General features: G+C 42.1%; 1 protein-coding gene across 6 annotated transcripts in view; it reads right to left on the reverse strand.

Moving 5' to 3' along the window:
- DEPDC5 (DEP domain containing 5, GATOR1 subcomplex subunit) overlaps positions 1-19,182 on the reverse strand; it is a 125,709-nt gene that overhangs the window by 63,708 nt on the left and 42,819 nt on the right. For all 6 annotated transcript variants that reach the window (XR_015879234.1, XM_088477890.1, XM_088477891.1 and 3 more), the window contains 12 exons: positions 13,295-13,356; positions 12,397-12,466; positions 10,916-10,994; positions 7,549-7,652; positions 7,379-7,453; positions 7,140-7,274; positions 6,744-6,805; positions 6,557-6,630; positions 6,415-6,484; positions 5,386-5,422; positions 5,061-5,181; positions 4,176-4,390 (listed from right to left, as the gene is read on the reverse strand). Coding sequence is in view for 5 of the 6 variants with exons in the window: in XM_088477890.1 (XP_088334016.1) it covers positions 4,176-4,390; positions 5,061-5,181; positions 5,386-5,422; positions 6,415-6,484; positions 6,557-6,630; positions 6,744-6,805; positions 7,140-7,274; positions 7,379-7,453; positions 7,549-7,652; positions 10,916-10,994; positions 12,397-12,466; positions 13,295-13,356 (1,104 nt within the window). In the remaining variant the exon portion in view is untranslated. The remainder of the gene's footprint in view (positions 1-4,175; positions 4,391-5,060; positions 5,182-5,385; positions 5,423-6,414; positions 6,485-6,556; positions 6,631-6,743; positions 6,806-7,139; positions 7,275-7,378; positions 7,454-7,548; positions 7,653-10,915; positions 10,995-12,396; positions 12,467-13,294; positions 13,357-19,182) is intronic.

Here is a 19,182-nt window from a genome sequence, read left to right on the forward strand (position 1 = left end):
GGCCCTGAAAGCGAAAACAAGAATGGAATGTCTTTATTAAACTTTGGAATGAGAAATGGAGATGATAATACTGAATGAATGAGCAGAATCGGATTGGGACCGATGATGCTGGAATGAGAGCTGGATCGGTTTGAGACTGATGTTGATGATTTGAAGAACTTAATTGATAAGATTCCGATGCTGATGAATTGAAGAACTTGATCGGCTGGGACCGATGTTGATAAATTGAAGAATTTAATTAATATGAGTCCAATGTTGGAAGCATCGGATGAGATGGTTGGAGGTATCGGCTGGAACTGATGGTGACTGTAAGAACAAGTCTCAGTGGTAAAAAACCAGACTGGTGTGCAAGATGGTATAGGAAACTTGTTTACCAGATATAGGAACTGGATATAACGGACTGGGGGCCTGATTCATTAAGGATCGCAACTGTTGAAGCGTACGCAGATGGGCAATTGTTGCGTACTGAGCATGCATCGCAGTGCGCGAAGGCACCACTGTGGTTGCACTGCGATCATGCAGACCACAGAGAGACATAGCATAGTTATTGACAGGCAGTGAGCATTTGAGGGTGGTAACGGGGGAGTGGTCGGCGAAACGCAGGCGTGTATGTCAGTTTGAGCGCTGTTGCATGGGCGTGCATAAATTAGCCAGTGTGATTGCATATGTAGCTTGAGTGCTGCGTGCAACGAGGTTAGCAATTTCTAAGTAAGGTCAGGGCTGCTGTAATTCTGCATGAGAGGCCGATGGTACTCGATGTTACCGATGTTTATGGAGGTTTGCAAGGTATTATGGATGTGAGATAGAAGCAGTGGGCGTCTCTATGCTTCCAGTGCGACGGCATTGCGATAGCATTCATTAGCATATTTTCACAGCAGACTGCGATTACGGAGCTTCGATCGCAATAGCGAGCCTTAATGAATCAACCCTGGGACCATTCAGATAAGGAGTACCTGGGAGCTCAGCACTGATCTGTAACATCAGCAAGAAACGACGTTGTACTGGCAACAGAAGCCAGTCTGGAAATGGAATTTATAGGGAAGGATCACCAGAGATTGGATGCTGCGATCAGCTGGTCTGGTAGCAGCGCTCTAAGTGGAGGAAGAGCATCAGGTGACAGAGTCCAACATGGATGCGCCCATACTGTTATTTAGGAGGGAAGCCTATGTGCCATCATGCTGGGAAGACACACTGTGAGCAACAGGCTGCGGAGAGCCATCTCCATGCTTAGTAACAGATCAATGAGGGGACGGGGCAGAAGCAGCATCAGTATAACCCTAAGTCCAAAGGGATCCCTAAACCTAACCCCCCCGTCCAGCATTGGACGATCGGTCCAGTGTCCTATCGGAGTTCCGGCGTCAGGATTATAATAGGCATCGGTATTTCGATGCCTATGTTAGATTCCTTGCCAGGATTACACTGTTGGTATTGAGACCTTCTCATAACTACATACCGCAGAAGCAGCACAGACAGACTTCAGCACCAGCCGGGAGCGATGTGCAACGTGAGCGGACCTTTGTGCTATCCTGGACAGGTACCGGAGCATTAAGATATTGGTTTTAATAGTACGGAGCGTGACACCTGTCAAGTACAGACTGTTCTTAAATTTGGCCTTCTGATATTATCCAAAATAATCAAAGTCTTTATTTGTTTACTACAAAAAGAAGCAGGATGTAGACATGGTATAAAAGACTAGGGAAGGCCACCTAGAGGAACAGCAAACAAATCTGATAAATTATATTTTTGGCTCCTGGGGTGCTCATTTTGAAACACCCCTAAACAGATGGAATGGAAATATTTTATCTAGTATGTTATCTGTCTCATACTACTCTTGGTGGAAGAAACAGTAATTACACAGGACTTTCTATAATGATTGATCAGGCTTATGGGTTATTTATTATGATAACAATGCAAAAATAAATGCCCTCTCATAAAACGAATGTGCTGCCCCATAATAATGATTAAAGTGATCTATATGTCAAGACTTATGGAGGATAGAGCAGGGAATGCCCCCTCTTTCGTCTTTTTACATTCGACTGGTTGATTTCTGTGTCAGTCTGTCGGAGGCGTGACCATAAAAGGAGTCAGGGTGGAGCAAAGGCATGCACACGTGTTAACGATATTAATCATTAAAAAGCAAAATATTGCGCTACTACCTTCTGTCCTCCCTAATCCTATGTCACCCCTCTAATGCTGGGTACACACTTAGCAATGTGTACCCAGAGGCGGGACCCGGTGGGGTGCCGGCATCGGCAAGTGCATACACACTCTCCGATGGCGGGAACAACAGCGGGGGCCGAGCTGCATTCGGCAACATGGCCCCCACTGACTATATCGCTTGTCAGACCTGCATGCGGGAACGCGCATTGTCAGCAACATAGCGGGTACACACTGGCCGATATGCCTGATATGATTGGACGACATACCCGGCATAAGGTGGAGGAGGTCAACTTGTTTGAGCAAAGCTGAATTACACATAATATCAAAATATTATATATGGAGCGACTCTGGACCAAGAATAGAGCACTTGACCTCTATAAATATTGGTATATAGAGCCAGAAGTGTCCTAGATCTTGCCTTCGCATAGCATAATTCTATAGGTCCCTTGTTATCATAACACTGATGTGCTGATCACATGACACCGGTAGAGGGCTATGTGCTCCTCTTACTTTACCACATACAGTAATTAGTTCTAATTATAAAAGACAGTAATAGGTATCTAAAGAGATTAACTGAAATGTTTTGTGTGTATTTCATTAAGGCAGATGGCTTTGTTAAGTGTTGGGGTATGAAAACTGTGCTAGAGGAACCTGTATGATACCATGAAACTTAAAACACTACTTCCCCCATCCGCTGATTAGGCAAACCCTGAAATTACCATGTATGAGAGTGAGTCATAATGCTGTGTGCATTGAGGGGGTGTAAGAGATAGTGGGCCGTATTAAATTAGAAGCGAAAAGCTGCTTTCGGCAAAACTTTTTCACCGATGACGTCATTTTTCGCCGATGTCATTTATCCCCGTATTCAATTTCAGTGTCTTTTCACCGGCGCGATAACGTGATGCAATATAATAGGCGAAAAAGTTTCGCCTATGAACACCTGGCGGAAAAAAGTGCAGAATTGGGGTTTTGGAGTGCAATTTTGTGGGAACCACCCTGCACCCTTTGGACACCCCCCCTGACGCTAACTGCATGAAAAAACACCAAAAAACCCACAAAGGACACCCCAAAAAAGCACTTTGAAAAAAGGGGTGAAAAAAATCAAAGTGGCGGTACAAATTCAAAAACTAGCGAAATAGCCTTTAGGGGGGTTCTGGAAGTATGGGGGAGGTGTATTTTTGTGCAGGTCATTGCTGAAGGTGCGTTTTTGGCGCTTTTTAATGCTTGACTTTAGCAACTTTAAAATATACTTGCACCCATTTTCATGTACCCCAAATTTGATGGGAATACTTATTTTCCCCTAAAAAATATTTGCAAAATGCTATTCTTCACCCCTTGCTCATAGACGCTAAGTAGCACCTATTGAGACCATTTAAAAACCCCAAATACCTTTAGCAGGGCTATTCGGGGGTACCCATGGTGATGTCAGAGCATCTTTAGGGGGTGTCAGGCTGATTTCCCCAAAACCGACAGAACTTTTCACTCATTTTGGATTCGCCGGGTCCAGTTTTCGCCGATTTAGAATTGAACACGGTGATATACGCACAATACTTTTTCACATACAAAACCTCCGATGTGGTGCGAAAAGTCCGGCATACGAAAAAGGACGGACTTTTCGCTACTAATTGCATACGGCCCAATGTGACTATGGCAATGATGCACTCAACAAGAGTCTCACAAAATGAAAGCACACCTGTCGATAGTATTAATTAATACTAATACAATATTAATTGAGCATTAAAGCAATGGCACTGGAGCTGAGACAATATTTGTGTAATTAGCAAAGTTATACAGTTAGGCAATTGTAGTTCAATCCATTTGAAATTATCAGCTCAAGTGAGAACAGGTCACTTAATTAAACTGCTTCATCTCCTTAATATTCTTCATATTCTAGTTTAGGTGCATAGGATTTCATTAGAAATTTTATAGTGGTCACATTTAATTAAAAAATGTATACGTTTAAATGCCAGAAAATACTTGGCATGTCATTAATGTATAGACAAACAGTAATTTACCTCGGTTACTGGTATAACCCAAAGAGCTACTAGCTTCATACTGATGAAGGTGTGGTCGTGGTATTAGGAGAATGTTAGAGATTTTGCCCAGGGAGCTCTCATCTGATGTCTGGCTCCGCCCCTCCTCAGATGGGAATGGGCGACTCTGCTGTGAGGGGCTGCAGGATGCATCATAAGAACAGGAGCTCTTCCGGGTCTGAGCCTCTCTCACTGGCCTATGAAAATGGAAGATCAATTACTAAACTGATACTAACACAAGCCTGTGTCAGTGAACGAGAAGCACCGACACTAGGCTCACCGGTAGGTATGAACCATACATGGCGGGACATCACCGGTTGAACGGTTTCTGCATACTGGTGACAATTGAGAGACTGATGCCCTACAAGGGCACACTACCTGGATTCCTTCTCCCAGGTGCCATATTTTAACACAGGGGAGGAATAAAGCCCAGCTATACTGAGGGTGTTTCTACAGAATAACCCTATATCTCACAATTCCATAGGACTCCTCCACACTAAGTAGAAGTATCCCGATCCCCTATCGATATACAATTAAAGGGTAATCTCTAAAGGAGAACACCTGATTTATGAGAGCATTGTGACTCTTAAGCTGTTCTTAAATAATAAACATATTTCCCACTTAACATTTGTAAGCTCTTTATCCAAGTGCATATACATATGTTTTCAGATAGATCTTCCCCACATTCCTCGATACCCCTAGCTAGAACATACATATAATACCCTTTAACCTTAGAAACCATCCCACCATTTCTTTCTCCACACCCCTCTCCCTCTCTCCTAAAATGCAGCGTTTTATCTCTCCATTACACCTATTATTCTTGGTGCCTGATATTCAGATTTAGTAACGCTACTCTCTATTGATCACCTGAAGGTAGTGGTGCGCTGTGCTCTAGACGGACCAGGCAATCGGAACACCATAGAGTCATAGGCATCATAGTCCACTTGAATGGGCAGAGCATTCTCTGTTTCTTTGGGGCTTCCTAGTGCTTCAGGAAAAAAAGAGAATGGGCCATTTATGACATTTAGTATTGATAAATAACTTCTCAAACTGCAGTTATACAATATCTTGATTAATTCATCAAGGCTTGAGAAAAGTGACAAAAACGTGTGTCGCTATCAGTAGGAGAGAGAAATAAGAGCATGGAAAATGAGTATGAAGTGTGCAAAAAGAGAAGCTGTGTGATACTTACAAGGGTCTCTTCCGATTCTGCCCTTCTCATTGGCCGCCTAAAATGTAAAAAAATGAACCCAATATTTAGAGAAACTTAATCTCCAGACACTACACACAAACACTGGTTACAGAAAAATCAGTAGCAATTTAATTGCAGAGATGGACACGGGAACAACGTTTCATACATGGTGCACCTGCTCATATATAGATGCATTTTAGGACAATATTCACTCAATTATCAACCCATTGCTGGAACATCGCCCCCCTTTCATTGGGGCTTTTAACATTTATGTCTGACATATTGCATGCATGGAGAGCATCTTTTCTTACATGATAAACAACACAAACCTGATAAGATATGGGCTCCTTGGTTCTTAACACAATAGCTAGGTCACACCCCGCTTTAGTCCTCCTTCCTTATTATCTTATAAACAGTATTATTTGCAGCCTTTTTTCTGGGTCTCCTACCGTGTGATGCTGCACCCCCAATAATATCGTCTGATATTTCTGTTTGGTGAGTGATTTGTTTCTTCCTTCTACACTGTGAATTACTTAGGATTTTGTTCACCTGCCTCCTTTATAAAAAATATGGACATTATGGGGGCGATTCACATGTTTTTTTGGTCGTGATAATTAATGAGCGCCCAGTTTGATATTCAATTGTTCTGGGCGCTCATTAATTATCGCCCTCTTCGCCGCCTAAAAGACGAGGTTTAGCCGTCTAAAACGGCTAACCCCGTCTTAATTTCTGGTTAGGGTGCGCTATCTGCGCCCTCACCAGGGTGTTTCAAACACATTTCTGCTCGCGCACTCCTGAGTGTCTGCAGAAATGCGGGCGGCTATCGCGCCCTGACAGAGCAACAATTGAATTGCTCTGTCGGGCGTCTTAAAAAAAAAAGCTGCCTGCAGAACATTTGAATAGCCCCCACTGATTTTACCTTGTACTTATCTAATTCTCCCTTTTTTTTTTTTATCCCCCCTGTCGTTTCTGTGTTTACCATCTCTCAAAAAAAGAAAAATGAAATATAAATAAATAATCCCATTTTACCTTACGAGCTGCCAGCTTGATACGTGGGGTGAAGCTGTTGTTCATAGGCTGACTCTGTGATGTGTAGAAGCTTTGAGGGGAGAGCAGTGTCAGAATATGAATTTATGTCAGAACAATTATGCTCCTTTACTCGTGTCCTCACCTGTGGTTGATCCAGTGGGGGATGTTATAATCATCTACAAGGCGTGAGTCTCCAGAACTACACTTATTATGCAACTATAACATAAACATACAAAAAGTAAAGATTTTTTTCTAAACCCAAACTCCAGCAAACATGATGACTTTAGACATATACCATACAGAACATACAAAATCAAAATATAAATTACCTTGAAGAGTGGCACAGCATGAAGAGGCTGCTCTCCCATACATACCAGGTCTACACCAATACCTGGTAACAGAGACAATACTAGATCAATGCTATGTAAACACATCTTTATACCTTCAATTACATTTTGTGTTATCTATTATCTTATTGTCTGACACCCTGCTGGTAACAGTTTCAGTTCAGAGCATATTAAAAAATTATGACACAAAACAAAAGCTATGTTTGCAGCAAAGCTGTTTTCTGCAAACAGGATCTGGAGGACTACCAGTTGGATAGTCCTAATCTAATATTGCAATATTCCCTGAAGCCAAAGCTCACAGTATTATCAGCTCAATCCCATCCATCGATTATCCCATCCATCAATTATAATGCCTCATTTCTATATACGTCTTCTTACCATTATCAATCATACGCTGCTTAGTAAGGATCATGAGAGAACGATCAACCTGGAAAACCCCAACTCCTGGAGTGATGACAACAGACATCTGTCCAGTGCGGTCAAAGTTCCGGTTTATATAGTGCTTATCAAATACTGAAAATGAGAAAATACAATACATGATACAGTATAAGCCAAAACAGAAGTGTCATGTTAGGAACCCATAATCACATTAGTTTTCAAAAGAAAGTAAGACGTACCATTAAAGGACAGATTAATGGCTTCTAGATAGTTCCCCTGATCAGAAGTAGAGTTGTATCCTGATGGAAAGCATTCTAGAAACAGAAAATCATGTAAAAATAGCCACATTATTTAGTTATAACACAAGGCTTGAATCATTCAATATTAGTCTCAATGCATTTACACAAACCTGCATTTTCCAGTCGCACCAGCACTGGGTACTGGATGAAAATCTTTTTAACAGTGACAAGCAGTGACGTCCATTCTTCTCGTCTTTCATTCTGAACTACCACCCTGGACAGACAGTGGAGAAGAATGTTAATATACACACATATATAGAGTTATTTACTAACAAAGGTGCAAACTTTGACATTGCAATAATAATGCCTAAAGCTGGGTACACACTAGTAGATATAGCGTTGGATAGAACGAGGAACGATATATATCGGTAGCGCATTAGCGTATTAGGGATGTTAGGGACCCACCTTATAAGGTTCACCGTGACGTGGTAGGTGGGCAAACATCTTTGGCCAAACATGTACTAAGAAACCTTACTTTAAAAACCATGTTAATTGTTGCAGTTTATTATAAATATTTTGATCATTAGAATTCTTACTGCTTATACTGTGCACCTGCTTCTTTTCTACTGTAAAACTACACAGCATGGTAGCACCTATTAAGATTAGGATGTGCAGCCCAGCCCCTCTTTTTTGAGTATGTGTATATTTGAGATACATTTGAAGGTGACACACCTTCTCTGTGGCTAGCGCTCCTCCTACCTGCCCCAAACGATTTTAATTGGTATGGGTCCTTTGCACTGCAGTACACACATTTAATGGGCTCTATGAAAGGTAAGTCCTAGATAAATTATTTAACCTGTCAGTATTAAGTTAAGGGCCCACCTTATAAGATTCACCGTGACGTGGTAGGTGGGCAAACATCTTTGGCCAAACATGTACTAAGAAACCTTACTTATATAAAAAGTTTGATCATTAGAATTCTAGTGTGCACCTGCTTCTTCCCTCTTCTTTTCTGCTGTAGAACTACTGGTCTCAGCATGGTAGCACCTATTATTATGTTTAAGATTAGGATGTGCAGCCCAGCCCCTTCTTGCTTCCTATGTGTATACCCAATATGTCTGTGAACAATGTTGTTTTCTTTTGCGTACAGTATGCATACAGTGAACTAAAGTTAAAAAGAACATAATTAAACTATGGGCCTGATTCAGACTTGGGAATATAGTGAGATATCTCTCTCTACTGTGAACCTGAACAAACCATATTGCAATGCAAGGGGTGTAAATACATTAAAACATATTTTAATGTGGGGTAAATACTGGCTGCTTTTGCATGTAGCCCACAAATACTGCACAGCTTTATTATTACTCTACATTTTAGATGTCAGTTTGGTAACACTCCTCCCAAATCTAAATCTCTCTGCACATTTTAAATCTGTCCCACCTAAAGTGCAGCATGGTTTCACCAAGATTGATCAGTTGAATCAAGTCTGAATCAGCAGAGGCGGCCCTAGGCATAGGCATTATAAGCAAGGCCGGGTAGGCAAATCAGCCTTCTGGAGCAGCAGCAGGTTTTGCCGTGCAGCCGCGTGCATCGGCGACGGCGTGGGACAGGTGTTTCAGCAGAGAGGATCCAGCCACAAGAGCCCACCGGAGCTTTGTCAGGTAAGTAATTCAAAGGCGGGAGGGGGGGGGGCATGATGAAGTTGTATTGACACCGAAACGGCCGTCGGGCTCGCCACATCACACTGCATTTTTGTCACCAGGCCGTTTCATTGATAAGTACTGGCTGTTCAGCCATCATGCACTATTTTGCACTTTTTGTTTTGGCTGCTGTTCATATATGCATTACAGTGTGATGTGCACTGTGGTTTTTATGATTGAATATGGCTGTACTCTTTGATTTGTAAACTGACTTTTCTATTGCATTATAACAGTGTGCTGGTTCTTCTTTCTGTTTCCTTGGAAGCCAGATTTTTTTCATATCAATTTTTTATGGGATTACAGCACCTGGCAACATTTAATTATTGTGCAGTGTGTGTGGTTGTCTTCTGGATCTATAGATAGATAGATAGATAGATAGATAGATAGATAGATATGTGTGTGTGAAATTGGGAAAGGACATGCACCTAATAGTGTAGTACTTAAAAAAAAAAAAATGCAAACGCGCTACAAACCGCGCGATACTATGGGTCAAAACGTCATAGGTGACGTCATACAAGATGGCCGCGGAGGTTTGCGCATGCGCAGAATGGCAAAAGACGCTAATTAGTACCTTGGTAGGTTTACTATATAAAGGGCACCCCAAAAGGCTTACCAGTACCCCTGAGGAAGTCTTAATAGACGAAACGCGTTGGGACCCGAGGAAGTCTCTCTCCACTCTGCTGACCATATTGCAGATAAGCATTTTACTACCTTTCATCTTATGTTTTGTTAACCCCTGTGTGTACTCTGTATCCCTATACATATTAAACCCTTTTCTGAAAAACACGTGTGATAAGGGTCATTTTCTGCCTAGTTGAAGTCAACCCTATCCACCTGTATGCGGACTATGGGGACTACTATGGGATTTTAAAGGCGACACCAGGATACACAGCATAACATGCAGTTTTTCAAGTGTCTTTCTGGTACACTTTATTGAATAAATTATATGCTCTGCCTCTAAACAAAATACTACACTATATTTGTGTTTCTATCTGGCTCTGTTTGAGTCCCTCCTATTAAGGTTTCCCTGATACCTTTGGAGGGCCGTACCCATTCCACCACATGGAATCCCAGTAAAAGAACCACAGATAAGCCACAAAGTTTTATTATTTGGTACGCACATTATAACTTGAGCACGTGCATTTTTTTTTTAAGTACTACACTATTAGGCGCATGTCCTTTCCCAATTTCACTTTTAGATCCTATTTGCCCTGATTGCCGTTCAGGAACCTGGGAAGACTGCTGCCACCTCCACCAGAGGGATAAAAGTGTCACACCTGTTAGCACTGTATAGACTCTATTTCTTATTTTTTATGAAAAAATAATTATTGTACTGTACTCATTTAAGACTTTAACCAGTGCGCCTCTCTATACACTTTCTCTCTCTCTCTCTCTCTATATATATATATACACATAATATATATACATTTATATATATGTATGTGTGTAAATATATATATATATATATATATATATATAATATGATTGGTACCTGTGTATTTATATTATAATTTGTGCTTTAGCATATGTTTCTTTAACAATAAAAAGTTATAAACAAATGTGTTATTTTTGGCGTCCGCGTATAAACAATAAGATTGGTGGTGGGATTATATGCTAGGGGGCACCTGTCAAAATTTTGCCTACGGTACCAAATTGGCTAGGGCCGGCTCTGTGAATCAGGCCCTATGTTTGATATACATTAAATACTAGAATTCTGGGTAATATAACCCAAACCTGCAAGGTCCGCATACAGATGTAGCAGAAACAATCATGTTTTAAAGTGATACAAAAAATAAAAAATTTAAAAGATGGTAATTTCCCCATATGAGTTTTTTACTTATAGAAATCTTCATAGAATCTCCCTTTGTGATCCTGTATGATTGCAGAGTTGTTACGATGTGCTTCAGGAAATTCATCTAAAAGAGACAATTCATGATAAAATGTTTGGGATCTAGAAGGATTCTTTAAATGCAAATGGGGGAGGGAGGGGTTAGACAGGAATTTAAAATATATCAATAATTTAGAAGGAAAGTACATGATGAAATAATAAAAAATACATGTATACAATCTTATGCCAGTGTATTGAACATTGAGAGATAATAAAGAGAGCATTACTTTTTAGAATGTCTGTTATAAATGGCGGCCTCCCAGCAAGAAATGCATCATACAAGAGGCCTATAAAATACTTACTTAATTTATAGGAAAATTTATATAAAAAAAAAATAGGAATCAGTGCAAACTAGAGAAAACTAAAATTAAAATATACACATCTGACTTTTACAGGGGTATTCAATATGGGAGCGAAAACTCAGTTTTTGCGTTAATATCGCACCTATGACGTCATTATCGCAGGTTTTAGTTTTACACCGTATTCAATTTCAAAGACTTTTCGCAAGTCTTTGATAATAAACGGGGATAACTTTTCACCATTGAATAGGTGTCGAAAAAAAGTGCAGAATTGGGGTTTAGGGGTGCAGGCTTAAAAAAAATAGCCTGCACCCCTGGGAATGACATTTAAAAAAGAACTGTGTCAAAAAAAGTTTTAAAAAAAAATAGGGACACCCCAAAAAATTAATTTAAAAATTGGGGTAAAAAAAAAAAATGGGAAAAAATTGTTTAACAATAGGGAAATAGGTTCAGGGCTAGTATGCGGCAGGTGTTTTCTAGAATAGATTTATAGCAGCAGGTGCACAATTGCAGAAATTTAAAAAACTTACTTTAGGGACTTAAAAATATGTACCCCAAATTTGATGGGACCACTTAAAAAAACAAAAAAAAATAACCTAAGTGCTCTTCTGCATCACTTCTTCAATGTCGGGAAAAAACACCTGCTGCAGCTATTTAAATCCCCGACTTTCATTTAAAGGCTAAAACGGGGGTACCCATAGTGATCCCCCATGTTTTTACAACTTTAGGGGGGTCCTACAATTTTTTAAAGGAAAACTTCGTAACTTTACGCAAATCCAACTTCGCAGGCTCCCGTTTTCGTTAATTTCATATTGAATACGGGGATAAGCGGGCGCGCGCCCGATGCTTTAACGCATGTAAAAGCTCCGATATGAAACGTAAACTTCCACAGTGAAGTCTACGTTTCATATTGAATACCCCTCTTAATGTAAAAATTAGATATAATGATTTGCCTCTTTATTCCCGCTATGATATAGAGAGCCATATTTCCTATTGGCATCCTATAAGGAATATTTAAGGCAAATTTCATCTACTGTTCTAACAATTAACTGTTCACAGCAGTGCACTAAATATTATTAATGCATCAGCTTAGCAGGCCACATATGTCAGAGTGCATAACTTTGTACATACCTAAGGTTTTTGCATCATAAAAGGTTCTAGAGAAGAGTACGACTGTCACCTCATGACTGCAGTTCTTCTCCTGAATAAGGAAAATATAGCAGCTGTAAGTCCTGTGGAAGTGTCCCCATGAGCCATCATGTAGTTATAGGGTCTGTGTTGTATTGTTGTTGACATATGTAAAAATTACACCACCAAAGAGGCTAAAGATTTATCCCTGGGCATCGGGCAGAGGTCAGACCATCTCATAAACCCATCTGAATGCTGGGTGTAGTGTACAGTGAGGCCAAAGGCTGTAATACTCGCAGATAACAGAGAAGAGGATGTGCATTCAGACCCATGAGAACGTGCAGGCATAGCTGCCATGTTTGGAGAGGAGACCTTCAACAAGCATTGCTATAGCACCTGCCCTGCCCTAGCGGAGCGTTGATTGGCATTGGTTACAGACATATTTTGTACAATTCACAGATTGTCTTCACCAAATGTTTGTGACTTCCCATAGACCAGTGGTTCCCAAACTTTTTTGACACAGCGCCCTAGAGTATCAGCATTGTTTTCACGGCACCCCTAGGCCACAAGTTTCTTATTGAGAAATTCAGAAAATAGTGGTTAAGTAAATTACCTGTCATCCTTAGACTCAGTTATGTGGTGGTGGACAGGTTTGTGCTTCTGTTTGTCCACATATTAACATTACATTGACCAACCTGAGGCACCCCAACAAGTGTCCTGAGGCACCCCAGGGTGCCACGTCACACAGTTTGGGAACCACTGCCATAGACTACATTTTTTACCAATATTTACACATTGATCTGTAAAAAGCATAATATTTACTATTATTGTCACTTCAGGGAGTATATGTAACAAGTGAGTTGTGCCCAGGCAAATAGACAAGATTTTTCTTGGCACTTACCTTCCACTTATTGAATAGATCAGCTAAGAATCCATTGACAGCCTTTTCAAAGTATAGATCTCCTGGAATAAGTAATAAAGGTTTTACATAGCTAATGGTAAAACATTTATGGCTGTGAATGAAAAGTTTAAAAACGTTGACCATTAATTTTATAGAAAACAGTATGGCTACCAATTTATGTTGTACTTATCGTTCATTCCCTTTCTATGAATCCATCTGGGGGACACCGCTACCATTGGTTGCTGGAGGGGACCATAGGAGCTGGCACTTAAGAGCAATAGCTTTAAACAGAAGCTCCTCCCCTCTGCAACCCCAAGAAGGCAGTACAACTTTAAAAGAACCCCTAATAGAGAGTCAGTGGCACAGTGAAATGTCTCTAACCAAGAACAAACAACACAGGGAAACTACAAACATGAGGAACTGACCACAACAAAATCAAGGCTGAGCGTAAGGGAGGGAATTCAGTGTCATAGGACACGCGTCCCAACAAGTACTCAGCGCCCTAGAGGAGGGCGTTGAAACTTGCTCCAGAGCAGTCTGTCCCTCACTGGACTAATTATGGAAATACAGGCTGGTTCCAGCGCTTTCTATGATCTATTCTATAAATTTGTTTGATGGTGTTCTCGATGTATTCAGAGATATGTAAAAAACAGAATAGCAATATCGTATAATACCTTAAAAAAAAGTTTATTTTTTTAAGAAATATAAACGCACTCACAATTTACCGGTGGGTGATAAGCGTTGGACACAATTTTCACTGTGTTCCTACGGTGGTTGCAAAATGCAACGTAGATCTGGATACCTTTGGGTCGCTCCATAGATGGGGGAAAACACATATGACAAGCTTCCATAGTGCAAAGCAGTAAACCCAATACAAGGTCCTACAAGATTAAGTAGTATACTAACCTTGAATGGGGTGTGATTGAAGCCTTGGACATTTGTATTTTAAACCGATGTCCGTCCGTTTAATATAGAGTTTGTTGAGCTTTGTTTAGATATTTAAATCCCAAAAAATTTGTTTACAAAAATCCAGTAGGATAGATCATAGAAAGCGCTCGAACCATCCTGTATTTCCATAACTGTCTTTTGGGGGTCATTGTTGAAAGGCACCTACCGTTCCAAGCTGCACATCTGGATCTACCATTGGATCTAACAGGGAAATTGGCGCCAGTCTCACGCATCCCTCACTGGACTAAGCCTGAAGGATGACAGAACAAATCTACAGCGCAATAGTCTGTTTATTAGCAGACCACCCGAACATCATAAAGCAAAGGAAGGGAATTTGTGGACCGTAGAGACAAAGTTCTCTTCAAACACAGAGGAAAAGCCCAGATCACAAAAGAACCAAACTGTCCTGCGGCATGAAGGCGAAGGATGAAACACCGGGAAAACAATCTCCTGGTTCAAGTGAAAACAGAGGAATAAAAAAATGATACGCAAAACTGTCTTGTCCTCAGAAAAAATGAGAAAGGGTGATTTGTATGACAAAGCACTAAGCTCAGAGACATGCAGAGCTGACGCAATGGCCATGAGAAACGCCAACTTAAAAGTAACAAACTTCAGCTCAACAGAGTCCAACGGCTCGAAAGGAGCAAGTTGAAGTGCTGAAAAAACAAAATTGAGATCCCAAGGAGCCACAGGTCGAATAAAGGAGGGTTGGACCCACGAGACGCCCTGCAAAAATGTCAGAGCATGTGGAATAAGGGCCAAATGCCTCTGGAAGTAAACCGGAAATGCAGAGACCAGAACATTTAAAGAGCGCAGGCGGAGAACAACCTCCAAACACTCATAAAGGAAGGCCAGAAACCAAGAGAGACAAAACCATGAGGTGTGATACCCCTTTTTCCTCACTTCACAAGATGTAGATCTTCCAGATCCAGTAGTAGTTCTGTGCTGAAACAGGCTTCCTAACCTGCAACATAATCTGCACCACAGAGAATTCCTTCACTCTCAATAGACTGGTTTCAATAGCCATCCTGTTAAAGACATTGAGGAAGATCCTGGTGAAGGACCTACCAACATTTTTAGAACATTGGCGTAACAGGATCGTCGGGGCCAATCCAGAGTCACCAGGTGTGACTGGCACCCCCTAAACCTCTTGACAATCTGAGGTAACACGGGAAAGATGTACCTCAGACTGTAGTTCCACGGAACATATAGCATCCACAGCTACCTCCTTTGGATCCCTGCAACGTGCACAAACCTGGGAATCTTGAAGTTGGGAAGAGAGGCCATGAGGTCCACCATTGGGTGACCCAACCTCTGTACTAATAGATGGAAGACATTCAGGTGGAGGGATCCCACTCTAAAATGGTCCACCTAAAGCCTGGAGTACAGGGCCAATAGATTGAGGATGGGTCAGAAGGAACCGTCTGGCTGCTGGACTAGGAATTAGTTTGTTTAAAACCACTTATTATGTTCCTTCACCAGAACCACTACAATCACCCCCTCTGGGAGCAGGGAATCTATAGCCTGACCTAAGACCACCCACTTCACCCTGTCCTGGGGAAGAGTGGTGGCTAAAAAACACCTAGGTGGAAGACCGTTGAGGTTGAGATCATATCCCCTGGTTATGGTTCCCAACACCCAAGCATCACCTAACACATCAATCTGTCACTGAACCTAAGCAGGAGTCCCCGCAATGAGTTTCATATCTAGCTGGTCCTGAAAAGATTCCGAACGTGGAACCAGTAGAGCAGTGGTCTTGGTCAAGCTCACCACTGGCGCATCTATTCCTTAGGTTGATATTTAATCTGCCAGAAGTGGATAAAGGGATGCAAATTTCCAGGGGACAGAAAGATGATTTTTGCACTCACCATATAATTTATTCCTTGTCATCTATCTGTGGAACACTGCTAGACTTTGCTAGGCTCCACTCCCCTCTAAGTCCTTCCACCTTACCAGAACTCAGACTTCACTCTTTAGCCGTATAGAGAAGGAAGGAGAATAAAAGCATAGCTAAAACAGAATAAGATACAGCATGGGAATGCAGTGCCACCCAGATGGATCCCGTGGAATGGATTTAACGGTGAGGTAAAAAAATCCTGAGATTTCCCAAAGCAAGCCTAAAGGGGTACCGGGGGGGGGGCGGGGGTACAGCCTGGCAAAGTCAGTTGTGAAACTGTACGTCAATTGGCTGCTCAGGAACCATCAATGTAAACCAAAGCATAAAAATAAAAGTGTATACCAAGGACCAGGTGACCGCATTGCACCATTACCCAACCGATGCACCATGTCTTGCTGCTCAAGAAACTGCACTACTCGAGATTGAGCCCTAATGAAACTAATGCCAGCCCAGTGAAACAATTTAAGCTTGCCAGACAAAAACAGCAGCAAGTCCCTAATTGCATTGAACACCTGGCCGCTGGCCGTCTCCAAGAGAAACCGATGAGTGGAGAAATCAGAGACTAAAGGAGAATCTGCAGTATAGGAACAATGTTCCCTGACTGAAAAAGCTAAGGAGCTCATTCAGACCCGCTCGCTAATTGCGGCCACTCGCTCCCAGCGTATTTACATTTTGCAAAGTGACGTCATGGCAGCCGCTCGCTCGGCACGCAAACTATGTCTTGGCGAGCGATCACTTTGTGTTTATAGATGCCTACCAGACTCTTTAGCCGCCCACTTGCGTACGTCATCTCAAGTATATTCAACAATCGGTACATCGGCTTACATCGGATCTGGCCGCAGCGCTTGTGGTTGACTGTACTCTACCGCAAGCATTGCGAGTACTTCAGTGTATTTTTCAACCATGTGACGTGTACTATGACACTGCCTGTTAATTACGCATGCCCCAGAAACGGCGTGAAAACACTCTGGCACGCCTGCGTCCCTAACTCCACTCCCCCATTCCTACTGCCCTGCCCCTTTTACCACCCACAAACGGTCTCTCCTGTCACTCATTCCACTGGGCTATCTTTGCAGGGCAAGCGAGCGAAATCCGATCGCTCATACCAGTTAGCGCATGAGCATTGTGAACTACACGCATGCGCACATTAGTGAACATCGTCTGCAACGAGCGGGTCTGAATGAACTCCTAAATCTAAGCCCCCTGGGAGACTTTCAAAATAGTGAAAATCCCAAGGGGTTAACAAGTGTCGAATGGGGCCCACACTGTACCTAATGGACTGCCCAGCAGGAAACCAGGCCAGTCTGTCCAGGATGGGACAGACAAGGGATCCGTAGCAACCCACAACAGGAAAGTGAGCTGAGCAATCAGCCAAAGATAAAGCATCTGAGGCCCGAAAGACCAAATGGACCCATCCAAGAAGACAACAATCCAGAATAGGCTGGCCCTCTAGGGCTCCTTCAATCAACCCAATCAAAGCAATCGGGGAGCATAACTAGTCCCGTCCTAGAAAAATTTACATGAGAAGGGGACTTCAGTGAGGCTCAACCCTAAGCCCCCCAAACTGCAACCCTGCACACCAGGATCAGACAGGACTTCAAGGAGGCTCAATCATAATACATCAAACTGTAATAATGCACCTCAGGGACACAATAGGGTGGATGCAGAGAGTACAACGGACTACCCTCCAACCATGGACAGAAATCTGAACCTCTAGGAAAAAAGACCACTCAGGCTTCTTCATGAGCCCATTTATCAATACAAGCTCCTGACAGACAAGTGCGAGCGCAGCTGAGAAGTCCATGACATAACAAAAATTAGAGTTATGGTAGACTTACCTAGATAAATCCTTTTCTTCAAGGTCCATAGGGTCCACAGGGATACCATTGGGATATTATGGTTGGAAGACAAGGCACCAAACAGTTAAAGCTTCTGCTATCCGAATGCCCCAGGTGCTTCCCCATATATACCCCATCCCTAGCCATAGGACTTCAGTTTAGTTAACAAGCCTCAAGGCAGGAGAAGGAAAGCGGAGAAGGAAGAACAATCGTACACCAGAAACACTCTTACATAAGATGAAGTAATCTGTGACTGAAAGAATATAACCAATGAAGCCAGGTGCGTCAGGGTGGGTGCCCTGTGGACCTCGAAGAAAAGGAGTTATCTAGGTAAGTCTACCATAATAATTTTCTTCTTCGGGGTCCATAGGGATCCACAGGGATACCATGGGGATATCCTACGCAGTTCCCCTAGGGTGGGAGACGCTCCTGAGCAGAAAGGAGAACTCGTCGCCCAAAGGAATCATCCTGAGAGGCAAAAGTATCAAAGGCATAAAACCTAAGAAAAGTGTGGACAGAAGACCACGTGGCTGCCTTACACAACTGTTCAGCGGAGGCACCACAACTAAATGCCCACGATCTCCCTACAGACCGAGTAGAATGCGCTGTCACCGTGCTTGGGACAGGGAGATCAGCCTGTGTGTACACCTGAGAGATAGTCATGCGTAGTCATCTCGCCAGAGTCTGCTTATTAGCTGCCCATCCATGTTTGTGAAAGCCATATAATACAAAAAGAGCATCTGATTTTCTAACAGAGTTTGTACGTTCCAGATAGATACAGAGAGCACGAACTACATCCAGGGAGGCTTCACCTAGAGAAAGGTTTCTAGTCTAAAAATCTTGAACTACAATTTCTTAAATCACATGAAAATGGGACACTAGCTTAGGAAGGTAACCCACCCTTACACGAAGTACAGCTTTATCCTGGTGAAAAATTTTAAATGGGGAGCGACAAGAGAGCTCTGCCAAATCAGAGACTCTGCGAGCAGAAGAAATAGCAAGAAGAAAAAGTGATTTTGCTGTTAACCACTTCAAATCCACAGAGTCCAAAGGTTCAAATGGGGAAGTTTATAGTCCTTTAAGAACCAAAGACAAATCCCACGGTGCTACCGGTGGAACAAAAGGAGGCTGAACTCGCATAACTCCTTGGAGAAAAATTCTAACATCTGGTAATGAAGCAATCTTCTTCTGGAACCAGACTGACA

This window comes from Taudactylus pleione, unplaced genomic scaffold, assembly GCF_031769625.1.
Source record: "Taudactylus pleione unplaced genomic scaffold, aTauple2 ptg000205l, whole genome shotgun sequence".
Classification (NCBI taxonomy): Eukaryota; Metazoa; Chordata; class Amphibia; order Anura; family Myobatrachidae; genus Taudactylus; species Taudactylus pleione.